General features: G+C 36.8%; 2 protein-coding genes across 2 annotated transcripts; both read right to left on the reverse strand.

Annotated features, from left to right (window-relative positions):
* Positions 1 to 1,396: 1,396 nt before the first annotated feature.
* Positions 1,397 to 11,453, reverse strand: LOC145895756 (uncharacterized). Its single transcript, XM_082984538.1, has 8 exons — positions 10,952 to 11,453; positions 10,521 to 10,638; positions 10,344 to 10,458; positions 9,551 to 9,729; positions 2,564 to 2,739; positions 2,264 to 2,381; positions 2,032 to 2,146; positions 1,397 to 1,597 (listed from the first exon to the last, which is right to left on the reverse strand). The coding sequence occupies exons 1-8, from the start codon at positions 11,160 to 11,162 to the stop codon at positions 1,397 to 1,399; spliced, it is 1,233 nt and encodes a 410-aa protein (XP_082840664.1). The 5' UTR covers positions 11,163 to 11,453.
* A 1,704-nt stretch (positions 11,454 to 13,157) lies between these two features.
* LOC145894434 (DBH-like monooxygenase protein 1) lies at positions 13,158 to 19,156 on the reverse strand. The gene is made up of 15 exons (XM_082983026.1): positions 18,990 to 19,156; positions 18,552 to 18,662; positions 18,337 to 18,486; positions 17,393 to 17,483; positions 17,155 to 17,336; positions 16,875 to 16,952; positions 16,714 to 16,818; positions 16,439 to 16,541; positions 16,211 to 16,380; positions 15,541 to 15,635; positions 15,318 to 15,474; positions 15,111 to 15,259; positions 14,969 to 15,056; positions 14,574 to 14,672; positions 13,158 to 14,087 (listed from the first exon to the last, which is right to left on the reverse strand). Exons 1-15 carry the CDS (start codon positions 19,137 to 19,139, stop codon positions 13,902 to 13,904), a joined length of 1,914 nt encoding a protein of 637 aa, XP_082839152.1. The 5' UTR covers positions 19,140 to 19,156; the 3' UTR covers positions 13,158 to 13,901.
* Positions 19,157 to 19,801: the final 645 nt, after the last annotated feature.

The raw sequence follows: 19,801 nt of genomic DNA on the forward strand, positions 1-19,801 counted from the left end.
TTTTTTATTATAAATATGCCTGTCAGTATTAGTTACAAATGGAAACGTTTGTTAACAGTTTAAAATCTGTCAGTTCACTTAGAGGCATCATATTTCTCTATGAAAAAAATTATCAATTCTTCACTAAACAACAAATAAACTTGAAATACTTTAAACTAAAACAAATAAACCACTACACCTTTAGTAGGACATCCGGGGCCACTAAAAACCTGTCATGAACATTAAAACGATAGAGAGTTTAGAGAAATACACAATACAAAGATCTGGGACTAAAACTTGCACCCACCGGGAAGCAATGCCCTGCTTTTAGGTGAGATTAGTGGATAGATGTTACCTAACATGTGCCGAAAACCTTTCTTTTTTTGTTGCAAATGAGTTGGTTAAAAGTTGTTACTAGGAAGGTCTTCGTATATGGTACGATAGAAACGATATGTGAAATAAACAAGTCCAGTTTAAGCTCTACAATATTGTTTCGTGACCTGGTCGAACATTATCTTTGCGTTCATGTCAAGGTGTCAATGAAGTCTTTGCAAAACAAAAACACGACATACATTTTAACTTTTTTTCTTTACTTTTAAGTTTACCACGAACACATAAGAAAAAAATCGTGGGATCTGCTTGACAGCGGATGTTATGTAAAGAGATTAAAAGCATTGGTTTTTTTCATTTCTCCTACATTTGAATTTTAAACAAAATATTCTCATAGATTATGTTTTTCTGATGGGTTTAAGCCAATTTTAAAAGTAAAGTCAACTCCCACATATGACGCTATTGTCATGTAATTATTCGTTGATTGTGAATAGCTCTGTTTTTGCTTTTTGGTGCAACAAGGGAATATAACTAGATATGCATTTCCTTAAGAGACATATAAATGCAATTCAAACTTTATGTGCAACATGCAATTTCATTTCATTTGGCTTTTTGACACAAACCTCCGCAAACAAAGTTGAACGCTAATAACAATTTTCATGTTTGCAAAAGGGCTTCTTCCTTTGCCCGTGCACTGTTTTTTTATCAGTGTTAAATATATTTGTTGTTTGGCAATTAAATTTTAGTAATACAGCCAGCCATTACTTGGCGATAGCAGTTACTACCATGGGTAGATAAAGATAATACCATACCCTATGTGATGTTTGGGAAACTGTCTCAACCACAAATTAAGACGTGGGACAAACATTGACAACCGAACACACTCTTTTCACGATAACATCTACAATAAAGGTGCCTTTTTCATTAATTCCGTAATAACTCTTTTGTTGGCAAAATTTGGGCAATTTAACAGACAATTTCCAAAATACATTTGATTGCACACTTGCTATTAATTTAACACACTGAGGCAGCAACAATGCAACAGGAGATCTATATTATACCGACAGTTGTTTTAAGACCTTGTGTATTACAACTTTTTACAGACATACACAACAGTCTCGCCGTGGTCTTTGTAAACTTCGTGTATGCTTTTCTCCGCAATCACCATTTCCTTTTGATCAATGAGTCGTTGCACTGTGTTACTAACAGCTATATTGAATTTCTCATCCTTGGATTGTCGAAAGTTAAAAATGAGAAAACCGTCCGGTTTAATTGCATCCAGCATGGCCTGTTGACAAAAGTGGATAAAAATTTAAGATTTACTCCTGGAATTACTTGAGCACCTTTCCGCAATATGCAGATATAGTTAAATTTTAAAAAATCGTATGTGACATCAAAATGTTCAATACTTAGGTGGTACGCGTCGAAATTGTTTGCCTCGAAATGCTACGCAACCACAAAAAGTTCGGGAATTACGGATTTATACGAATTACATAGGGGTAATGGACAATACATGTTTCATTTCTATTTTGGCTGAAAAGTCCAATTCGATCATAGAAATAAAAAAAGTACTACGTTAAATTTACAAAGAAACAAATCAAACTGAAGATCATACTTTGTTAGCTATGTCAAAAATTAGATAGTTATAGTTGTATGAAAACAAATTTATAATACAAACAAAAGTTAGTCAACCGTGCAGTTATAAATCAAATAATATTTCACCTCGATAGTGGACGGTGGGCAATGTTGAGGAAGTATTGAACCCAAGCAAACAACAGCATCATACGTTTCGTCACGCATGGGTAATGGACCATTAACCTGATGGCAAAAGACGGACCTGCGGTTACGCACAAATATTTACCACAAAGTACAAGAAGTTTTATCTCCATAAACGACAGATTGTGTTCTAGCACCAATAAGACTTCTGGATTTTTTTTCGAAGATTTTTACTAACCTGAAATTTAAGCCCTTTTTGGAAGCAACGTATAACATTTCCATGTTGGCATCCAAGATGTCAATATTGCCAACATAACCTTCATTGTTGCGTAAATAATATCCAAATAATCCGGTTCCTATTTAACATATTCATGTAAATAGCACCGCAGAATACAAACTGGTTCAGCTTTCAATCTATTCTGTTGCACGGTAAAAGTATAAACACCCGATGACGAATGTTGAATCAACACAATTTCTAACTAAGAATACGAGATTAGCGACATATACAAAACGTCTTACAGTTTACAGCTGCACTTACCTGCGCCAAGATCCAGTATCGCAGTTTCCTCTTTATTTGGGATGAAATCGCCACAAACTTCTGCCACTACTTTTGGCAAGACGTATGAAGAGATTTTCACGTCCTCGTCGTAAGTTCTGCTCCAGAGATTGTAAGCTTGCTGAGATTCTTTGATGGTGCTACTGTTCACGGCCGCACTGTGTAGATTTGTGATTGGGCGAAACGAAGACATTGAAATTGTCATTTGCTGCTATTAAAAGTGTGGTTTGCTTGAAAAAAAGACATTTGGCAGTCAAATCTTGCATAATTGTTATTTATCTGCCGGACATTGTAAGATCAACTGAAACACACACGGAATTATTGTTCGAGTGAACTGCAAATACATGCAGATACAAAAAAACCTCACCCATGTGTTAACTTTAATTTGATGATTCCAACATTTCTAGTTACAAACTATATTGCGAAAAATACATTAGTGGTTGATTGTGGTAAATTAATCAATTCAATTATGACGCACACTCGTAGGCAACGCTACAGCCAAAAAAATGATCATGACAGAACAACTGTGTTGCATAATCAGCTAATTATGTCGGCGTTTCTCAGCGGTCTTTGCCAGCTCTAAAATTAAATTACTTATATCTTTTGACAATGCCTAATTGACGGTTTGTCTCTGTCGTATTTCAAAATTTCATGCATCACGTTACCGATAATACATTCCTTAACCACAATAACACCCTGTCTCAGTAACTGTTTCATCATAACTTAACTAATTAAGACTTCATAGGTCGAAGCAGCAGCCATCTGTCTGCAGCTCAAATTAACATCAAACTCCGTTTGTTGAACTTATTCACTTGTTGTGCCCTGTTTAATGCGAAACTATAATAAACCAGTTTTACAATGCTTTCCATTCCTACGCGTAAAGCTTACTTCCAGCACTTGCACAATTAGGGCGCCTTGATGTCACGCAAAAATAATCTTGCTTTTGCACGATTTCGTTCGCAACGGTTTAAACGTGACTTGAATCAGCTGTATCTCAGAAACAAGTCGCCGTATCAAGCTACTTTTTTCGCAGAAAATGTTTTAAAATTATGACTATCTCTTCGTTTCATTTCGTTACACTTGTTGTCCCCTGTTTAATGCAATACTATATAAAACCAGTTTTACAATGTATTCCATTCCTACGCATAAGGTTTGCTGCCAACACTCGCATGACCAAAGCGCCTTCTATGACGTTACGGAACAATAATCTCGCTTTCGCACGATTTCGTTGGCAGCGGTGAAAATGCGACTTTGATCAGTTGTATCTCAGTAACCAGTCGTCGTATCAAGCAACTTTTTCCGCCAAAAATATTTTAAAGTTATGACTATCTCTTCGTTTAATTATTAACATGTTTCATTTTTTCGAGTCACATGCACTTTGATGCTTCGAGGCGTCATGAATGAACATGTGATTTTTATTTTTGTCCTTCGTTTATTTTGCCAGGCCTATGTTTTATTGCAATAAAAAATGGTTTAAAAGTAGTCAACAAAAAACAAAAACGTTGGTCCGATGAATTTAAACAAAGGTTTACACTTTTGAGTACGTCCTTACAAAATTTTAGGACACGCGTTATTGTTATGTGATAGTTGGAAGCGAAGTTTCATATTTCTTTCTCGAATAACGCGCGTCAGAAAGCTAAAATCGGGAAACGAAACAAGTTATCTTCGACAGTTGTAGTTGAGCACTTTGACCGTAACATTTAAATGTGCATTAAAGCAAAAAAAACATGTAATAAATTAGCCTGAATGTTGTGTTTTTAATATTTCTTTCTATTTTGCAAAGGTTAAGTCACAGCAACAATAAATTTAAAGGAAATTTAAAATAGTCATCCTTTTTTATTCCAAGTTATTTATACATTTAAATTCAATTTTATTCAATATTCCTTACTAATTGTATTTTTCGAATTCCGTAAGTTGTTATAAACGTGTTTGCAAGCGTTGAACGCATATCAAAAAATAATGGTATGCTAAAAGAACAGAAATTTTGCTAATCAAATTCTGAATATATTTTATAATTAATAAAAAATCAAAGAAATGGAAACCACGAGTTCATGATTCACGCGACCACCGTCATACGTACCCCCAGCGGCACAATCAAGTTGAGATTGTAGGATTTAGGTGGCTTCATGGAGCCCAGTATGTTGGACAGACAAAAAATAGGTCGATTATATGTCTGCCAAACGGGGAACAAATTTAGCGAGTTGATTTTCTCAACCCAAAAACCTGCGCAATTTAGTTCGAGGAGGTTTCATGGACACTACTGATTCTGTTTTTGAAGGATTTGGATTTTCATTAATAATATGACTTAAGAAACCGATTCGTTTTGCTGAAAAATACATTTATCTGTATTTTGCCGTACCGTACTGTTCTGGTCACCGAATTGATGTGTGGGCTCAAATCCCACTTCTGACACCATGTATTCTTGTAATTACTTACCCAACATAAACAGAACGGAATAACAGTGCAAACAAACAATAACACGTCCTTTACCACACAGAGTATCACTTTAACAAGGGTTTTTACCACGTTCTACAATCAATCATGCAAAACACGCTACAAGAACAACGTGAACAGTTTTCAACAAGTATCGACATCTTGCGAGTTACTTCTTTATCGAAACGTGCAGGACAGTTTCACTGGAGTCCTTGTGAGTTGCATGCGTACTTTTCTCCAAAACAATCATTTTATTTTGATCACTGAGTCGTTGCATTGTGTCACTAACAGCAATATCGAATTTCTCATCACTGGTTTGTCGAAGGTTAAAAATGAGGAAACCGCCCGGTTTAATTACATCCAGCATGGCCTGTTGACAAGAGTGGAAGAAAAATTACAGCAGATTTATACGAATTACATGGGGAGTAATGGACAATTAAAATGCATGTTTGATTTCTGGGGATCTTGAGCATTTTAGCTGAAAAGACAAACTCGGTCAAACACTGCGTAAAATATACAAAAACATTATAAAAGTTCATATTTTGTCAGTAACTAGATAGCTTTTTCAAAAATTAGATAGTTATAGTTGTATAAACAAAAATATAAATACAATCACAAGCAGTCAACCTTGCAGTAATAAATCAAATAATATTCACCTCGATGGTGGACGGTGGGCAATGTTGAGGAAGTATTGATCCCAAACAAACTACACCATCATACGTTTCGTCACGCATGGGCAATGGACCGTTAACCTGATGGCAAATGACGGACCTACGGTTAAGCACAAATATTTACCACAAAGTACAAGAAGTTTTATCTCCAAAAACGACAGATTGTCGTTTTTGGAGACAGAAAACTCTCCCAACCCTGTTTTCGAAGCTTTTTACTCACCTGAAGTTTAGGCCCTTTTTGGGAGCAACGTATAACATTTCCATGTTGGCATCCAAGATGTCAATATTGCCAACATATCCTTCATTGTTGCGTAAATAATATCCAAGTAATCCGGTTCCTATTTAACATATTCACGTAAATAGTACCGCAGAATACACACTAGGTTCAGCCTTTGGTGTATTTTGTTGCACGGTAAAAGTATAATCACCCCATGCGTAGTTTTATAATCGGAAGAATCAAGACAATTTCTAACAAAGAAGACGAGATTAGCGTCATATAAAAACGTTGATAAAAAAGCGTGGATCTCCCACTGCCGACTTGGATTGGTTTTGGGATTAAAGCGTTTAAATTCTTTCAAAAAGTGATAACTAGGACTGGCCCAGATTTCTACTTAATCAACCAACCAAGATGTATTTTTAAACATATATTTTTCGCCTATGCGGCATCCTCAGTATTCTAAAAACAACAAGAGTAATCGTAGTGATTAGCATCCATGGCACACATCAAGACTAGCATGTACACATTTAACCTCCAGACCGCCATCCTGTGCCAAACCAAATAAAAACACAGAAGCACAGCAGCAGTTAAACTGTAGCAACGAAAATTGTTGCGTCAGCGGTTTGCTCGCGGGTGAAAAGATGACATCATATACAAACGACTTACAGTTTATAGCTGCACTTACCAGCGCCTAGATCCAATATCGCAGTTTCCCGTGTATTTGTGATGAAATTGCCACAAATTTCTGCCACTACTTTGGGCATGACGTACGAAGATGATTTCACATCCTCGTCGTAATTTCTGCTCCAGAGATTCTAAGCTTGCTGAGATTCTTTGATGGTGCTACTGTTTGTGACCGCACTGTGTAGACTTGAGGCTGGGCGAAACGAAGACATTGAAATTGTCACTTTTCGCTTAAATAGTGATTTGCTAAAAAAATACTTTTGGCAATCAAATCTTGTGGAAATTTTTATTCATCCGCCAGACATTGTGAGATGCCGTACGTAGCATGGGGTTCTGTGCGCCGCTTTTAATGCTTCGGGGCGTCGTGAATGAACCTGTGATTTGTATTTTCTGTCCATCCGCCTGGCCTATTTTGTATTGCAAGAAAAACATTGGTCTGAAAGTGGTCAACAATAAACAAAAACTAGGTCTGATGTCTTTAAACAAATGTTTAAGTTTTGAGTGCTTCCTTACAAAATTTTAGGTCATGCGTTATTGGTTTGTGATTGTGAAAGTGAAGTTTCATTTTTCTTTCTCGAATAACGCGCGTCAAAAAGCTAAAATCGGGAAACGAAACAAGTTATCTTCGACAGTTGTAGTTGAGCACTTGACCGTAACATTTAAATGTGCATTTTTACCTTAGCCTAAATGTTATGTTTTTTAATATTTCTTTCTATTGTGCAAAGGTTTAGTCGCAGCAAAAATAAATTTAAATGAAATTTTAAATAGTCAACCTTCTTCGAATTTATTCATACATTAAAACTCAATTTCATACAACATTCCTTACTAATTTCAATATTTCGAATTGTGTACGTTGTTAAAAACGTATTTGCCAGCGTTAAACACGTAGGAAAAAATGGTGATATGCTATAAGAACCGAAATTTGGCTAATCAAATTCTGAATATATTTTATAGTTAACAAAAAATCAAAGAAATGGTAACCACAAGTTCATGATTCACGCGAACACCATCATACGTACCCCCAGTGGCACAATCAAGTTGCGTCAGCGACTAACATGTCTCAATTATAGGATATAAGTGGCTTCATGGACCCCAGTATGTTGGACAGACAAAAAATAGGTCGCTGGAATATAGACAGAGTTACCTGGAATAAGTTTGCCCGCTGGTCAGCGTTCTCGGGGCACTGGGAAAACTGCTATTTAAACCATCACAGCTAAGCTTTCCAGCAAAATTGTTGCCTAATCGCCATAGAGTTTTGACAGGACTCGGGATTCAATTTAGCAGAACATTTACAGGCAAACCTACTTGGTTTAATTTATTTTATTTAGTTTTATATTTCGACGAAAGGCATTTTTTTAATGTTTTATTTGTTCAGACTGCGTTACGTACCTTAACTTCTTTGTTTCTGTTTTCCACCTGCGACAGCTGCAAAAACTGGTGATGCTTTGTTAGGCGAAATATATTTTTCGGAATTGAGCATCAATGAGCTGTGTGTATGATCGTCGAACTTACATAGAAATACATATCGTGATACGGTTTGGTTCCAACAGATCCAGATTAGTTTAATATTTCGCAACAAATCTAAAATTTTAATTTTTAGTCACGCAAATAGTTTATTGCTCAATCGCTTTTCCCGTCCCAGTCGAATTTCTATCGGAGCAATTCTGAAGAAAGCATTCGAGCTTCTACCAAAGCTGGGTCAATAAACAATTATAAATAAAATCGTTTATTTTTTTTTTATTAAAATTTGCGGTCGTGAAATGAACAACCTGTCTCTTTCAACGAAATACCTAAATTTGTGGTAATGACGATACCGTTACCCCATCAGTGGTCATTGGGGTAAAAGATTGAAAAACTGGAAAGGTTCTGGTATTATCTTTATCTACCCATGGAAGTAACTAATGGCGCCTAAAAAAAGCATCAAATGAAACAAGAAAATAGGTCTTCAAGGTTTTACTGGACTAACGCCAGTAGTTCAACGCTTTCCCAACTCAAACCACACACAACAGCCAAGTAGAGTGTTATTTAAAACCAGGAGGTTGAGTAGGTCGCTCTAAATGTGCATGGACAATACATGTTGTTTGTGTAATTGCAATGCGGAATGCTATGCACTCATTTGTGGCCTGATAACTACATATTGATATTCTGCTGGTGTCTATATTGGAAAAATATGTTTGGATGAGCTTGCTCGTTTCGATTTGCTCGTTAAATATCTAACTTGAATGTTACATCGAAAATAAGGTAGGCATTTAATTTGTTCATCGTTTAGATTTGGGCCAACGACTAACATTAATACTTATTATCGACTTTTTGCAACTTGTCTGCCTTATTTTGTCTTAGATCAGCAGTATTGAGGACAGCAATTATCTGTAGGTGATGAACATGAGTTGCTTTAGTTCGTATGTTGTCTCAGAATTTATAGTTGAAGTACGAATAAGTGGAATGTCACTGTAGTATCATTAAAACACCTTTACATTTTAAAGTTTTACTTAAACACACAAGAAAAAATCGACACAAACTTCCGCAAACAAAGTTGAACGCTAATAACAATTTTCATGTTCGCAAAAAGGGCTTCTTTCTTTGCCCGCACACTGTTTTTTTTCAGTGTTAAATATATTTGTTATTTGGCAATCAAATTTTAGTAATACAGCCAGCCATTACTTGGCGATAGCAGTTACTACCATGGGTAGATAAGGATAATACCATATCCTATGTTATGTTTGGGAAATTGTCTCAACCACAAATTCGGACGTGGGACAAACATTGACAACCGAACAAATTCTTATCATGTTAACATCCACAATTTAGGTGGAGTTTTTACATTAATTCCGAAATAACTCTTTTATTTGCAAATAAAAAATACATTTGATTACACATTTGCCATTTATTTAACACACAGAGCAGCCATACATATACCGACAGCTGTTTCAAGACCTTGTGTATTACAACTTCTTACAAACATACAAAACAACCTCGCCGTGGTCTTTGTAAACTTCGTGTGTGCTTTTCTCCACAATCACCATTTTCTTTTGGTCAATGAGTCGTTGCATTGTGTCACTAACAGCAATATTGAATTTCTCATCATTGGATTGTCGAAAGTTAAAGATGAGGAAACCGTCCGGTTTAATTACATCCAGCATGGCCTGTTGACAGGAGTGGATAAAAATTTAAGATTTATTCCTGGGATTACTTGGGCACCTTTCCGCATTTCGCAGATATAGTTAAATTTTAAAATGTCGTATGTGACATCATAATGTTCGATACTTCATCCTCTAGGTTACTTTGTAACACTCAACTAGGTGGTAAGTGTCATCATTGTTTTGCCTCGAAATGCTACGCAACCACAAAAGGTTCGGGAAATACGAATTTCAACGAATTACATAGGGGTAATGGACAATACATGTTTCATTTCTATTTTGGCTGAAAAGTCCAATTCGATCATAGAAATAACAAAGTATACTGCGTTTAAATGTACAAAGAAATTGTGAAACAAATCGAACTGAAGATCATATTTTGTCAGCGACTAGACAGCTATGTCAAAAATTAAATAGTTATAGTTGTATGAAAACAATAGTTTGTTGCTAACGCTGCCAGGCATACTATTTGAACAAACAAACAAGTTTTTATTTTGCCAGAAGAGCTTTTAATTACAAATAGTATGCCTGGCAGCGTTAGCAACAAAATATGTATGAAAACAAATTTATAATACAAACAAAAGTTAGTCAACCGTGCAGTTAGAAATCAAATAATATTTCACCTCGATAGTGGACGGTGGGCAATGTTGAGGAAGTATTGAACCCAAGCAAACAACAGCATCATACGTTTCCTCACGCATGGGTAATGGACCATTAACTAGATGGCAAATGATGGACCTGAGGACAAATATTTACCACAAAGTACAAGAAAGGATTTGTTTTCGAAGCTTTTTACTCACCTGAAGTTTAAGCCCTTTTTGGATGCAACGTATAACATTTCCATGTTGGCATCCAAGATGTCAATATTGCCAACATAACCTTCATTGTTGCGTAAATAATATCCAAATAATCCGGTTCCTATTTAACATATTCACGTAAATAGCACCGCAGAATACAAACTGGTTCAGCTTTCAATCTATTCTGTTGCACGGTAAAAGCATTAACACCCGATGACGAATTTTGAATCAACACAATTTAGAATACGAGATTAGCGACATATACAAAACGTGGTTAGCCCAGGGTCGTGAGTTCAAACCTCACCGGGAGCTTGATTTTTCAGATCTCGCTCCGACTTATCGGGAAAAGTGGCTGATCCAGCTTGGCTGCAATGCCTTGGCTGCGAAGCCTATGAACCATATACAAACGTGTAACAGTTTATAGATGCACTTACCAGCGCCAAGATCCAGTATCGCAGTTTCCCGTTTATTTGAGATGAAATTGCCACAAACTTCTGCCACTACTTTGGGCATGACGTAAGAATAGGTTTTCACATCCTCGTCGTAATTTCTGCTCCAGAGATTGTAAGCTTGCTGAGATTCTTTGATGGTGCCACTGTTCACGACCGCACTGTGTAGACTTGTGATTGGGCGAAAGGAAGACATTGAAATTGTCACTTGTTGCTAGTAAAAGGGTGGTTTGCTAAAAAAAATTAAAATCTTGCATAATTGCAACTTTGCGTAAAACTAAAGGTACATCTACAACAAACATATTTCCTCAATCATATATGATTATTGTGACACGGGGCCTGACGGCACTATTGGTTGAGCTTGTTTGGCCGTAGTGTTTCCACCTTGTTTTCTCCGTAAGGTTGCACCTAGTTTGGTGCCCAGCGGATGACGGTGATTGTATAATCACCACAAAGTGGAAGTCTTTGCTTGGCCGTTTGGTCAGCAAAGTCGTCTTATAGTCACACCAGCTGCACTGATGAGAACTTTTAGGTCGAAACAGTGTCCATCTGTCTGCAGCTTATACACAAAAATGTTTCCATTATTTTTTAGTTCTACGTCAACTAAAAAATTACACGATAAGTGGAGACGAAAAATCGTAAACCTTTTCTTTGAAGCGAATTTGACGCCACACATGGCGATCGAGTCAAATAATGCATTGTTTACATAGGCGCCTTATATTGCAGATATCCAATAGTTTTAAACATAGGAGAATCCACAGATTACGTTACCTCAAAGGTCAGGACAAGGTTTTATATTACACAAAAATATGTCACTGTGAGGTCACAAACAAAAGGCTTATTTTCCCCCTGATGATCAGTACACGAAACGGTATAGCAGCAACGATATTACTCTGTACCCTACAGCCCCCAAAAAAGTGACGATGACAGAATAACTATACGCTGCATAATCAGCTAATCAGGTCGACGATTCTCGGCGATTTTTGCAAGCCTCAACATTAAATTACTTCTATCTTTTGCTGTGAGTGGACAAAACGAAAATGCCTAATTGACAGTTTGTCTCTGTCGTGTTTTCAAAAGTTCATGCATCACGTTACCGATAATACATTCCTTAACCACAAGAACACCCTGTCTCAGTAACTGTTTAATCATTACGCAACTAAATAAGACTTAATAGGTCTAAACAGCGACCATCTGTCTGCAGATCAAATTAATATCAAAATCCGTTTGTTGCACTTGTTCACTTGTTGCGCCTTGTTTAATGCAATACTATACCAAACCAGTTTTACAATGTTTTCCATTCACGCGTAAAGCTTGCTGCCAGCACTCGCACAATTAGGGCGCCTTGATGTCACGCAAAAATAATCTCGCTTTTGCACGAATTCGTTCGCAACGGTTTAAAAACGTGACTTGAATCAGCTGTACTTCAAAAAACAGTCGCCGTAGCAAGCTACTTTTTTCACAAAACATGTTTTAAAATTATGACTATTTTTTGGTTTAATTATTAATATGTTTTAGTTTTCCTTGTCACATGCACTTTAACTACTGTTGTTGCACAAACAAATCTGTCTCAAAACATTAACAGCAAGTGAATAATAATATGCGCTCACAATGAACTGTTGTGACAAAAAAAAAAGATAAACCACTTCCTGCCAAATAATTATGCAACTTTGTTCTATTGTTACGTCATACAATCGTCTGGGAGCTACTGCAACGAAGGTAACTTAGTGCAATAATGTTAAACTGTTACGCCATCACCACAAAGGCAAAGTTGTGGAAATTGTTTAGTGTATGTTGGAGTTAAGCAACTTTTGTTTTTCCACATAAACAGTTGAGTTCTATATATAGCCCTAGTCCAGCATGTAACTTCGTAAATCGTTTCCTCTGCTCTGGGCATCCTGTGTTTGCACTCTGGTGCTTGGTGATTTCATTCTATTTTGTTCGCTTGATAAGTGCACTGGTAGCTGAAAATTACGCACAGCACAACGTCAAGCTTTGCGACAGTGACATGTGTAGCGAATACAGCGAATATTAATATGAAAAATGTAATATTGGCATTGTTTATATTTGTGACGGGTTTCCCGCGTACAAAAGGACAACACAAACGTGTGCAAGTAATTACAAACGACCGCCCTGACGACTCTAAACTGTTGTAACAAGAACACGCGTTAAACGCAACACATGCTATATGACCTGTAGGCAACAAATGCATTTGGTTTTAATAATAATGAATTCGTTTCACTGCCAAGCTCCAAAAAAGCGGAACACGGCATTCATCCATACAAACTGCAATAAAAAAAGATCGGGAAATGAACAACCTATTTTCTCTTTCAATGAGTGGTAATGAGCATACCGTTACCCAGTCATTGATTGAAAAACTGGAAAGGATATGGTATTATCGCATGAATTGCATTTATATGTCTCTTAAGGAAATGCATATCTAGTTTTATTCCCTTGTTGCACCAAAAAGCAAAAAACAGAGCTATTCAAAATCAACGAATAATTACATAATTATTGCGTCATATGTGGTAGTTGACTTTACTTTTAAGATTGGCACAAACCCATAAGAAAAACATAATCTATGAAAATATCATGTTTAAAATTCCAATGTAGGCCTAATTTCCAATGAAATTAGTGGTTTTGCTCTCTTGTTTGTCCTACTTCTGTTTGTATGTTTCTCAGAGATACGAAACTAAAGTCGTAACCCTTTTATCCAGCAAAACTTTTTGTTGGAAACACATAATTGCAGTTCACGCCAAAAAAACTTAAAACTTGTAAAGATCAATTACTAGGCATGCCTAGGAGAAAATTTACACAATTTATACGTGACGTACAAGTGTGGTGAAGAAGTAATGGAAGTATACGACATACAAGGCTACTGATATTGTGCTTCAAATATTATGTGCAAAAATAAACTTTACGACAATTTCAACCTTCACTGACACCACACCAGACTAAAAAGCAGTGATGCACAAACAAAAATTCCAGTTGTTGATTTTGGACTGTCTTTTCCTGATGTTGTTGTTGCAGTTGTTGATGTAGTTGTTGTTTGCACAAAGCAGGTTTGTACTGGTTCATGGTATGGTTGGGTGATATTCAAAGGCAACACAGAGGTTTTAACCTTACAACAAAATGGTGATTTAGTTGTTATTTTACTCCCAAGTTTAGTTTGTTTATGTTCAAATGCCATTGCATAGTTACTACGTGTGAGAAGAAACTTCGAAAAGCAACTCATCCGTTTCCTATTTTTTATTTATAAACCGTAGATGCAAACTTTCGGTGTAATCTTGCTTTTGGTTCAGCATATCAGCAAATTGCATTATTAATAACACAGTCGTTGCTTTTAATAAAGCTTGGTAAAGCGCAACAAAGTTTAAATAAATGTCGGTTCTTGTTTAAAGTTTGTCCCTGCTGCACATTAACCCCAGAAGTCGGATTTTTGTCACTTTTCAATTTAAAAATAGAACAAGTTATCGCATGGCATGCCTTTGTCGCGATGCCATTGAACCAAAACCGTTAAGCGCCACGGACCAACTTTGCCCCCATAAATGAATTTTGTTATGGTGAAAAATATAAACAAAATGCAAATTATGTAAAACCTACTTACCCCAGGAAGCACGTAAACGTTGCTGTTACATATTTGTCGTTTTGGTCTCAAATTCATTTTTAAACTGAACTCGGTGGCAAGATTTTGATCCCAATTAAACTAGATAAAAAAAAGTAATGTTTTCTGGTGCATTTTGGTACTGGGTGTTATTATTAAAACACAAAATACGTGTTACTGATTGCGTGTGTTTTTGTCATGTATTTTGCTTTAAATTAGTCTTTTACCAATTGCAATAAGAAGTTAGTTAGAAACAAGTCTAAAATTCGTTTGAAATGTTAATGTCGTTGAGACAATGTCGTGGGCTTTCAAAACGTTATTTATATTCCTTTTTTAATTATTAGTGATTTAGTCTATTTTATTGTACAGTAATTTTTATTGAAGTATTGAAAGCGTACGGCATTTAAGTATTCCTCAAGAGTCTGTCCAGTACTTTGAAAAGTAAAGTTTTCCAGTGAACCGGTAAAGGATGGAGTTCCAGTAAAACTGCAATACAAAAATATTTTGTGATGAAAGTGAAAGTTAGCTGTGTATTCTTACATTAGGTCGGCAATCTGGGCATCAGTTAGACCCACGGCTTGAAACAAGCCAGGATTTACTGTTGGAGTTGTAAGACAAAAGCTGATAGGCAACTTTGGATAATACAGGATGAATGCCAGGCACATTTCTCTTGTAGTATCAAGTCCTCCCTGTAAAAACATTCTGATTGTACAATAAACTTTTCTCTCACAAAACGAAATTACTGACGTATGTTAAAGTGGTTCTGGATGAACTGTCGTAATCACAAAGAACTTGGAGGTTATCTCCAGGTAGAATTGTTCTTTCCGGTGAAACATATCGGGTCGTTTGAAAGTCAAAGTCATAAGTGTCATCTTTGGTTATGTATGGTTGTTCCACTCCATTTCTGTAGCATTGAAGTTGATCTTTGACATTTTTCAACAAAACACAGTATTTTTTATCATAACGTTACCTGACTTGTCTTAAAGTAACCTTTCTGCCCAACAAGTGCGTATGCAACATTGATGCGAAAATTTTAATGCTGGATTCTCCCGCTGCCGTCATCGCCTATTTACCAAATCAAAATATAATTCTTATCTTAGGAACGCTTGTTACGGAGTTACTCATAATGAAAACTGAAAATAGGTTTTGACCACCAGGTATCAAAACGAAATATGAATCTGACGTATGATTGTAACACAGTGTATATTGGCCAGACTAAGCGACAAAAGCGTACGCCACCATCAGTTGATTTGGTTTGCGAGGTTGGTTTCGCTCCAAGATTATTTGCTGACCTGACTGACGTCATAAATCATAGATGAGGTTAGCGGCGTGGATTATTTTTAGCTGATGATGTCATAAGCTCTTGCCGAAATATTTTAAAACATGTCAATGTTTTCAACAGTATGGGCCAGTCTCTTTGTTGTCATAATTCTCATCATTTTTATCACTTTCGCGTAATATTTAGATAAAATAAATAAAAACGGCCCAACATTACTTCGTGGAGACGCCAAATGAATGAATCAAAGCTTTTACGTTTGTAAAAACAAACTATGGCATGAGACAATACAACGCTGTGGGAATGGAGAAAATTCACGCGCTTTTCTCTCGGAAAAATATGTGATTTGATAAATTGCACTTACACTTTGTAGACAATTCCCAGAGCAATCTCCATACGTCAGAAACGACGTCGCATTTGGCGGTATCACGTGAGCAATCGGATTTACCGCCTGACCTGCCTCAATGACACCAGCATCATGTGTTCGGAGTTGGCTTGTGTAGTGAAACGTCAAACCAGAGTTGTCCACAACACCTGTTAGTCACAAGCATGAATTTTTAGCAGTGCATGAAGCGTTTTGCTGCAAATATACCTGGTGTAAGATTGGGGTTATCGTAATGCATTTCAATCACAACGTTTTTGGGGTCGCCTGCCTCGCCAAATGGAAATCCAACGTCAGTAGGAAATGCAAATTCCTTCAAGTAAAACGAAGACGTGTAAAATGGATGCAAAACTTATCCATAGTAAATTATCGTATGTTCAATAGAAATTTATACCAGAAATACATGTGTTGATTTGACTAGATAAAATCTCAGATGTATTTAACACAAGATAAATTTCTCCGGCATGCATATATGATGGAATCACCTCTCCACCAATAGCCCATCCGAATATAACATGTCGACACATTGAGTCATGTATTGGGGCGTTGGCTGTATAACATTCGCCTTCAGATCCTACGATGGTTCCGTTCTAAACACATAATGTTGGTGAACAAAAATTCAAATTTAGTGTTTCTGTTTTCTCACCGGTAGTGGGTCGACGCATTGATATATGAGGAGGTGATGAACGTACAACTCATTGCCGCTTTGCACAAGTGGGGAAATCTGGTAGAAACGAAGTAAAGAGTTCGATGAAAACACAACAGCAAGCATAGGCCGCACAAGTAATAATGTTTTCAAATTGTGTGCCCAGGACTTATAGCTCTTTGTGCATCGTACGATTGTGACAATGGATACGTGATTGTTTTTATAAGACCTTTAAGGATTTATTCTATCTCATACGATGTTTTTTTTTCGTTTTTCTTACCTTCACAATATGTCGTTTCGATGGAACAGTTGGAAATGCCACAAGATGGCAACTGTAATAGGTCCGTGCGGTTGGGATAGTCACGCCACCAGTTCGCACTGTAAAGGTCTCGGTAGTTTCACCGGAAGGTGGCGCCACTGAGTTCGCATCGGCGGATTCCGTAAAAATTACGTTTTTTGTTCCTGCAAATGTCTTCCTTTAACGATTTGGTTGCACTATGTTAACGTTAGGATTGTACCTCTATTGGTTCCGTGATAATTGGCTCCCACAATGTCGTTACCAGTAGGGTCGCTGGCTCCATAGGCGTAGATTACTTTTATGGTGTCGCTCTGCAAATAATATCGTCTTATAAAAGTATATTCCCGACAATTGATATTTATTGCGCCACAAACACTTGAATCTTCATCCAAAACTATTTGTATACGTCAATGCCGATCGTTTTTGTGAAACCTTAATTCGAAAACCGAGATACTAAAAAATACCAAAACAATTGTTTTTCGGTTTCAGCTACTGTTCAGTTATCCGTCCCAAAAATGTTTGATGCACAGTTATTGTGGCATTTATTTGAATGAGGGTTTCCAAACTGTGGCCCTGCGTCTGTCAAATTTACCGCAGGTAAAAAGAAAGTATATTCACAATGAGCAACTGATTTTTTTGCGTTTGGTCTATACCGTAACTGGACTCGCTGTGTAACATTCGCCTGTGGACCCACTTTAAACACATGACGATTGTCACCGAAAATTAAAATTTTGTGATTTCGTTTTTTCATTGGTAGTGGTTCGACCCATTGATACATGAGAATATGACGAAAATTTTTTATTTTCCAACACATAAAAACAAGTAACTCTGGCTACGACACAAAATTACATTGCTTCGACAGATGAACGCAAGTCATGTTTGATATTTTGATTGTAAAGTTACTTGCTATGGATCGTGTAAAATGAAGAGGAGAAATTATTGTAAGACCAAAAAATTCCTGCTACAGTCCAAGTAAACTATCAGGATCTCGTTTGTCTGCAGTGTCAACTTTCACTCTCTATATCTCCTCAACAATACAAGAAAACTATTAAGATCTCATATGTTTTCAGTGTCGAGTTACAATATTTTTGAAGAGACAAAGTTGTCCAATGATCCCGGTTAATCAGTGCTAGCCATTATGTCCTATTATACTTCAAAACCTACTGTGATGGCAACGTCTTGGGGAGTTTCGCAAGCTGCAAGTTGTCTCGTGAACTTAATCCATGTCCATCCGTTGCTTTCGCCGCCCGACAAGACATCGATGTTTTGTTTACTGTCCATTGGCGGAAATGTGTTGGCAGTGGCGTGCCGATCCTACGACGAAAATTTACACAATTTTCCTAACTTGTCCAATGTATTTGCAACATAGAGGCACTCACGGTAATTGTGGTGACTCCACTTTTCACCCAACCCACGATCATGTCGGCTCCAATCATGCTTCCACTTGGGGAAAACCCCACACCGATCCATCCAGTAGTTTGTCCATGAAGCTGTAAAATTACATCGTTTTCGGATCATTTACGATAGCATTGCTTGAAGGAGTATTTTTTTTTTTTTTAGATTGCCAACATCGCAGTGTGCACTTCACATAATATGGTGTATACCGAAAGTATGACAATTTGACTACAAATTGCTACCAAACAATGTGTATTAAAATATTACATAAAATTATAATCGAAACGATGATGGATGATGAACATTCTGATATTCTCTACGGGCCACAAGATTTCCCCTCTGAGCCAGCATTTAGACCGCACAAACAATTCGTATTCCTCTCAAAGGCCTTGTGTTTAATAGAACTTGTAAATCGAACTCACCTCCAATGTGATGAAGCTTGTGTTGAAATTCCAATAGAGAAACATATTTCCTGCATTATCAAGTTGGTTTGAATGGGAATAAGTTTGACTCGGTGTCTGAGCTTGACATGCAATAGCCATACACGCAGAAACAAGTAACAGTGAATACATGTTGATCCTACGACTAATTGTCTCAAATAAAACACAATTTATAGAAGTTAGATTGTACACGCCCCAAACTTTGCGCAGACCTCTAAGGTGAAATAAGTCCTTCACTTTTTTTGCTCAATTTTGCCAAAGATATTTCGTTTGTTTCCTTCGAGTTGTTGCCTGTAGTTCAGAAAACTACACGATTGTTAAAGCGGTAACAAGATGCCTTGGCGCTTAGTGTTCAATCATGTGGAAAGTTTCAGTTCGTGCGCTCACACAGATTTCTGCGATGTGTGTGAAAAGTTACCGCGTATATCCACCAAAAGATTTGTTTTGGAGGAATTTCGAAACGGTTTTATTCGTGCTTTTCAACCTGTAGAACCACCAGTGTGGATATGAAAATCTGTTGTGCAGATGGGTAACATGTTATGGTTCGAATGACAATCGCACGATAAAGAGTCTTTTTTGTTTACGACATTTTTTTATATTTGGTTTCACAAACACTCACAAAATTGTCCAGCACAATGGTAGCATTACATATTTTAGAATACATATTTTTTTTAGTGCCAAAAGTTTTAACGGTGTGGGCTATTCATTTATAACGCGTAAAAGCCGATATTTGTGTGTATGCGGTGTTGTTTCATGAAACCAAATATCGCATAAACCTTGAGAACTGCAAGAAC

The sequence above is a fragment of the Ascidia mentula genome, chromosome 3 (genome assembly GCF_947561715.1).
Source record: "Ascidia mentula chromosome 3, kaAscMent1.1, whole genome shotgun sequence".
NCBI classification, from domain to species: domain Eukaryota; kingdom Metazoa; phylum Chordata; class Ascidiacea; order Phlebobranchia; family Ascidiidae; genus Ascidia; species Ascidia mentula.